This window comes from Sinocyclocheilus anshuiensis, unplaced genomic scaffold (genome assembly GCF_001515605.1).
Source record: "Sinocyclocheilus anshuiensis isolate Anshui unplaced genomic scaffold, SAMN03320099.WGS_v1.1 scaffold164, whole genome shotgun sequence".
Lineage (NCBI taxonomy): Eukaryota > Metazoa > Chordata > Actinopteri > Cypriniformes > Cyprinidae > Sinocyclocheilus > Sinocyclocheilus anshuiensis.
In genome coordinates, this window is record NW_015557128.1 from 1,545,704 (window position 1) to 1,553,079 (window position 7,376).

The 7,376-nt window shown below is 36.2% G+C and overlaps 1 protein-coding gene across 1 annotated transcript in view; it reads right to left on the reverse strand.

The window, feature by feature from the left end:
* Positions 1-6,170: 6,170 nt before the first annotated feature.
* Positions 6,171-7,376, reverse strand: part of LOC107677904 (sodium-driven chloride bicarbonate exchanger-like) — a gene marked incomplete at its 5' end in the record, with an annotated part of 9,386 nt that continues 8,180 nt past the window's right edge. Inside the window, one exon of the mRNA XM_016472971.1 lies at positions 6,171-6,202. Within this exon, the coding sequence (XP_016328457.1) occupies positions 6,190-6,202 (13 nt within the window). The remainder of the gene's footprint in view (positions 6,203-7,376) is intronic.

Below are 7,376 nucleotides of genomic sequence, written 5' to 3' on the forward strand. Positions count from 1 at the left end.
GTAATACACTTCAATATTTGATTATAAGGACATTTTCTTAAAGGGATCCTATTATGCTCTTTTACAAAGTCTTGATTTTGTTTTGGGGGTGTACTAGAACAGGCTCTCATACTAGGTTTTTCGAAAAATTGAAAAAGTGAAAAAGCATAATAGGACCCCTTTAAAACATAGTTTTAAAGAAACTATTTGGCTACTCTGTTGGATTAACAACACAGTGTAAAATCCAATGTAAAGTCCTGATGCAAAACCCATTGAAAAGCACTCTTGCACAGAGTTTAAGAAGATACAACTTAAATTACAACTTAAAAGGCAAAAATTTGACATCTATCCATATAATACCACACTGTCCCTTTGAGAAACACACTTCATGAACAGTTAAAATGCTATTTGTCAAGCTGACATGCAAGCGAATGCTGCAAATCAAACACAATTCATGTGGGAAAACAACTGCAATTAAACAGAATATCCATGCGTCAAATGGCGTCAATCATTCTGTCAGTATAACAAACAAGAGTTCAGAGTTCTGCGTATGTGAAGCTTGAACTCCACTCAAATGATCTTCCCCATAATCCCTGAGGAGAACGAACTTCAGCGCTCTAAACTGGCCCGGTGTGTCACTTCTGCTTACCTCACCGTATCTAACACGATACTGACAGAAGACGGGAGTCACCAAAGCCTTGAGGAAATGTGTCAATTATCCAGCACTGTCAGGCACCCTGGGACCGCTCGTCTCTAGTCCTTCAAAAAGGAGAAAACGGCACCGGTGCCAGAGATGCAGTCCACCCTGGGAGCAGGTCTCTCTCTGAGCTGTCAGCTGATGCTACAAACCATCTGTTCACCAAAAAAAAAAACACTAAATATCGAGCCAACACGCTCTCTCGTTTTAATGGAGAACCTATATAAATATATTTAATAGGCATGTAACACCTGGAAGTTTACAAACTCTGATGTACTTCCGATGTACTTTTATGGTGCCTTTTTTGTCAATTTGACAGCCTCCTCATTCACTTTATTTACATCAGAGATGCCCAAACTAGGGCCCGCGGGACAAAGTTGGCCTGTGGTGACCTTTAATTTGGGCTGCCATGTTATATATACGAGAAGAGGGAAAAAATGCAGTTGATGATAGGCCTGTCGCGATAATTACTATATTGACTTATCGTATGAAATACAGACATGACCACAAGTTGTTGCGGCCGATGTTGTGAAACCATCAAAATAACAATTTAAGCAACTCACCCTTGTTTTTTCAAGTTTACAGGAACGATTGGATCTACTCTATACCCAAAAAACGACAACTTCAGAAAAGATGCTCAGTAACTAGCTTATTAGCTAACTTTTGCCACACTTAGCTACTTAACAAACCCCGCCCGCAAAACGAGCCAGCAAACCACTGATCTATATATAAAATGATTGACAGGCAGTGAGCGTTTCTGATTGGGTTAAAAGCGCGGTCCGCTCGCTGACGCTTTTAGGCCAACAGTACGTACATTTTCGCGCCAGTGAAAGAAGTGAGCACTGAGCAGCCATCTTTAGAATTTTGTCTTTAAAGGGGTCATATGATGCTATTTCAATTTTTCCTTTCTCTTTGGAGTGTTACAAGCTCTTGGTGCATAAAGAAGATCTGTAAAGTTGCAAAGACTAAAGTCTCAAATCCAAAGAGATATTCTTTATAAAAGTTAAGAGTCAACCACGCCTACCTAAAACGGCTCGTTCTAACACACCCCACATGTCTACGTCACCAACGTAGGAAGATTTGCATAACGCCGCCCAAATGTTCACGCAAAGAAAGAAGGCGTAACTTTTATTCTCGCTGTAGTATTGTTTTGAGGTATTCGGCCAATCACAATGCACTGGATACCTGGCCAATCACAGCACACCTCGCTTTTCAGACCAATGAGCTTCGTAAAAATCGACACGTTTCAGAAAGGCGGGCATAGAGGAGAAACAATAATGCACATTATGTGGAAACATTATGTGGAAAATAATGTTTTTTGAACCTTAAACCGCATAAACACATTTCATTACACCAAATACACAAACTCTGCAGGGCTGCGGCTTTCCAGGACCGACGTTCGCCACCCCTGCTCTATAGCATCACTGTTTAAGCAGGTAAAGTGTATTTACTTATTGTAGAGTTAACGAAAGTTATCATGTGCACTGTGATGTTCGAAGCAGATGTCATAACAAACGTGAGTAGATTTATAACGAGCGGTTCGTTCATAAATTCGTACGAATTTCCCTTCAAGCTGTGGAAATACAGACGGAAGACAGAAGACAACGTGCGCAGTGCCGAAAAGGGCAGAGCTACATAAGGTCAGCCGGGAGCATTTAAAAGGGGTAATAGGATGCTACATGCACTTTTACAAGTTGTTTGATACAAGTTGTTGGTAGTGTGTGTACACGGTTCATTCATAAATTCGTACGAATTTCCCTTCAAGCTGTGGAAATACAGACGGAAGACAGAAGACAACGTGCGCAGTGCCGAAAAGGGCAGAGCTACATAAGGTCAGCCGGGAGCATTTAAAAGGGGTAATAGGATGCTACATGCACTTTTACAAGTTGTTTGATACAAGTTGTTGGTAGTGTGTGTACACAACCACCCTATAATGATAAAAATCCACCCAGTGTTTTTTTTTTAATCTTGTTAAATGTTTTCCCCTTTCTCAAATCGAGCCGATCTCAGATGCCTGTCTGTGTGACGTCACACAGACAGGACCCTCCCACGCTAGTTTGATTGTGGAAAATGGGCATCCGATGACCACTTTAACATAATCTATTTAACATCATTTGTATTAGGAAAGATTTGCACACAACTAAAAAATTGCACTTACTACTTCATATCTACTTATACTACTAGATTCTTTTAATAGACTACCTATTGTTTTTTTTTGTTTTCCTTCACACAAAAGTTTACATTGTCTTGTACTTGTTTTCTATTCTTATATAAATAGTTTCTAGCTAACTACTTTCTATGGTGGGCTTGTATAGCAACTCACCATTTATTATTATTATCAACAAATCTGAGGACGTATTTGAGGATGTTTGCACTGATAACATTAGTATTTACTCACAAAAATATTTATACTTTGGCCCCAAAAATGATTTGGGCATTAAACCTCAAGACTCAAGCTTTTTCCTGAACTGTCACTCTACATCCACAAGAGCTTTTTTATTTACTGTTAAAATCACATTTATTCAGCCAACTGTATCTTATGTCAGACTGATATATGACTATGTACTGTGCATTTTTTCCCCCTGATAATTACAGAAACATGGTATGAGATATACTTCATCAAGGGACACATCCATATTCATACAGCAGAGCTTTTTATTTCACTGTAGAAGAAATAGCAGGAACAAAATCTTCAGAAAAGTCTAATTATACCCAGTTCTCTCAGTTCATGAAATACAAGTGCAAATGAAGGAAATGCTTGTCATAGCCCCACCCCCACAAAAAAAAAAATTTATATATATATATTTAAAGCATACAGATAAAAGATCCCAAAATCACACCATACACTCTAAAAAATGCTGGGTTGTTTCAACCCAACTTTGGGTCAAATATGGACTAACCCAACTTTTGGGTTAAAAATTTAATGTAAAAATGTAACCCAGCGGTTGGGTTAGTCCATATTTGACCCAAAGTTGGGTTGAAACAACCCAGCATTTTTTAGAGTGTACAGACTTAAGAGAATATAGTGATAGTGCATTCAAGTTAATTTACAGAAACATCCAAACACAGTAGACATATTATTCCAGTAATGTAAGTCGGCATGAACATTTTAATAAACTGTGAAAATATTAGCATGATAACAATCACTCGTCTTTCAAAATCAAACCATCTGAGTGTGAAGATATAATCCATACAAAACAAATATGCATAATAATAAACCGTATGTATGATTTGAAAATCATTTTTCTTACACATTTAGTTATAAATACATATAGCACTATAAATGGCAGAAGTTAAAGTTTTTTCAATGGAAATTATTAATTGCATGAGGACCTCAACATGCAAAACCTTCATTATTTGATGGACCCGCACTTCTAAAACACTATTGCTTTATTTTGTGAAAAAAGAATGTAGTCTGTATCTACAGTATCCAGTTAATGCATTCAATTGCTTAAAAGAGACAATCATTTTGAGGGGACAGTTTACTGATGTGCAGCTGATATGACTTCAGATGTTTCTCCACCATCATTATTAGTGTGAAAACACATCTACACTTTGGCTTTGCAAGTATTGACATACAGACTTCAAAACAGAGGTATAAACTCTTGATGCAAATAATATTTACAAAAGCAGCATTCTGCAAAAAAATATATATTAATAGCTAAAATGACTTTTCTATGATTAACATTGCATCAATGCAAAGGTAGTCTTAAAGAAAATACAGCAATTGTCTGATATTGATGATATTGCAGGTATATCAAGAATTTACGATATGTTTTTATGCTATTTATTCAAGCGTCTTACAGTAAATACACTGACTGGATTAATACTGACCCTCAAATAGACTTGTGCCGGTATTCGGTAATGCGATATACCACGGTAATGGATATGCACGATATTGTTATCGTGGGCACTTCTAAATACCGTTAATAATTATATATTACAAATTATTCAGAATTTTGAATGCATTTTAAGAATACTTTTCCCATCAACTGGTCAAAATGCACAACACCGCTGTATGCTGCATGAAAGACCCGTGCACTCTGATGTAAATAAGCGCAGACGAGAAGCACATGGCGGAACATGTGAGAGACGCTCTGGATGAAAGCGCACTTTCACTCTCTGACAGCAGATGGCGCTAAACTGCAGAAATAATAATAATAATAATAATAATAATAATAATATATATATCCAGTAGTGAATATACTAAATATCATCAAAAAGCTGAATAATGATACAGTTGGTTTAGCTATATCACTCAACCTTACAGTGAACCTGTAACTTTATATGAACAGAAAGTTTCTTCATCACCCTAAAACATGAATACAAAAACAGTAATGCATGCAATTTAATGATAAAATGGCTATTTGTAATGCAGTTAAATTAATTGCTCACCTACTGTAGATTGTCTACACATTTAAAACTGTAGTGAAAGTTGCACAGGAATGCTATTTTTAAAAAATACAAAACATATCAAATACTTCAGAGAGCATTTAAAATAAAAGTTGGAAATAATTTCAAATTCTGCCAGACTTTCTCTTCATTTCCCACACAATAATCTCCACATCATTTGCTGGTATTACTATAATTTATGTACAGGCTTTATGCCTAGAAGCTGAAAAGCTTAAAATACAGAAACACAAGACGAGACACGGAGCCGAGGCGTCGAACAAGTTAGAGTTTATATGTGCGTTTACTTGTAAACTAGCCATACTTTAAGGTGAATGATGGATAATGTCTCCAGAAGTTAAAGGGGTCATCGGATGCTACATGCACTTTTACAAGTTGTTTGAACTGAAATGTGTGTTGGCAGTGTGTGTACACAACCACCCTATAATGATAAATTTTACATTTTAATCTGGTTAAATGTTTTCCCCTTTCTCAAATCGAGCCGATCTCAGATGCCTGTCTGTGTGACGTCACACATACAGGCTCCTCCCACGATAGTTTGATTGTCCTATGACCCCTTTAATTAATTCTGTAAAAACTTACGGAAAAGTTGTTCGTCATAACATAATTGTAGGGATAGGGGTCAAGTTTGTGTACGGGTTAGTCAGAAGCAATTATAATTTGCATTATTTATATCTGGAGGAATAGTTCACCTTATTAGACAGGCTGTAAAATGACATAAAAAGGGAATTAGTTCACCTGAATTACCCTAAACTGCAATAGCACTTTTAATGACTATATTGATCGAATGTTTATCAATTTGGCAAATCCCATTTATTTTCTCCAAACTGATTTTTAACAATACTATATAAACCTATCAAGACAGACCAATCATGAGCTTGGAATCTTTCTTTAGACGAGAAAAAGTGTTATGGATTATGGACTCATATTTTAGTCGGAAGCAACAGTTTAAAGTTAAAATGCCTGAATGATGGATTTGTTTCTCAAACACGCAGCTTTTGGCTTCACAAAATGTAAACTGATGGACTGGAGTGGTGTGGATTATTGTGATGTTTTTATCAGCTGTTTGGACTCTCATTCTGACGGGATCAGCATCTGCAAGCTTAGGAAAGGGGGCTAATAAAAACAAAAGAAGAAGTAATTAAATCAAAATGTGTCATAATGCAGAATAAAAGGGTCAAATAAAAAATTAACAATGTGTGCACGTGTGTTTCGAAACAGTGACCATTTAAAGGTGCAGGACAAAAGCTATTGCACAGATAACTACCTGACAGATACTGTTTTGTCCACAATCATTCTTAATATTAAAGTAAAGTAAAAGGGTTTAAAAGACACTTACAATTAGTAATATTCAGTGTTGGGGAAAGTTACTTTTAAAAGTAATGCATTACAATTTTGTGTTACTCCCTAAAAAGTAACTAATTGCGTTAAATAGTTACTTTTTATGGAAAGTAATGTTACGTTACTATTACTGTACTTGTTCTCGTCTGGGCTGGGCTTACTTGTTTGTTTTTTTTATATAAAAAATTATATTTTGGCAAATGTAAAGGCCCTTTTACACCAAAAGTGAAATGAATAAGCCTCAGGCTGAAGGAAATGGAAATTCACGTCTGTACAGTAGAGGGCGCAGCTAAAAAACGTGTATCTATAGCATGAAGAATAGGACGCAGGAGAAGAAAGTTCAACATTACAAATACAAATGTTATGTTTATCTAAAGTCATTTTTGCTTATTAGAATGGTTGAATTGGATCATCGAAGGTCAGCAGTAAAGACATTGTTTAATAAACTGGGATTAAATACATAAAGAATATTTGTGTTAATTACCATATTTAATTATTGCAGGTTTGCGTCATATTCTGAGTTTGCGTTTCACTAATTTTATTCATTTTGAGGAATACTGAATCTGTTTTGTGCAAGATTAATAAATACATGTTCACATTTAATCTAGAACTACAGTAACATCATGTTCACACAGCGCACACAACACCTCTGCACTCGATCCTGATTTCGCTCAACATGAGTACAGGAGAGCTGTCGGTCAATACATGAGAAAACAAAGTAACTGGCCTTACTTATTTGAAAAAGTAACTCAGATATTTTCTTGTAAATTAAAAAGTAAAGCGGTACTTTACTGGTTACTTGAAAAAAGTAATATGATTACGTAACTCGTATTACTTGTAATGCATTACCCCCAACACTGATAATATTATTTTGACTTCACCAACTGCTGTTGAATGGTGCATCACGTCTCGGTTACTTGTGTAACCCTCGTTCCCTGAAGGAGGGAAC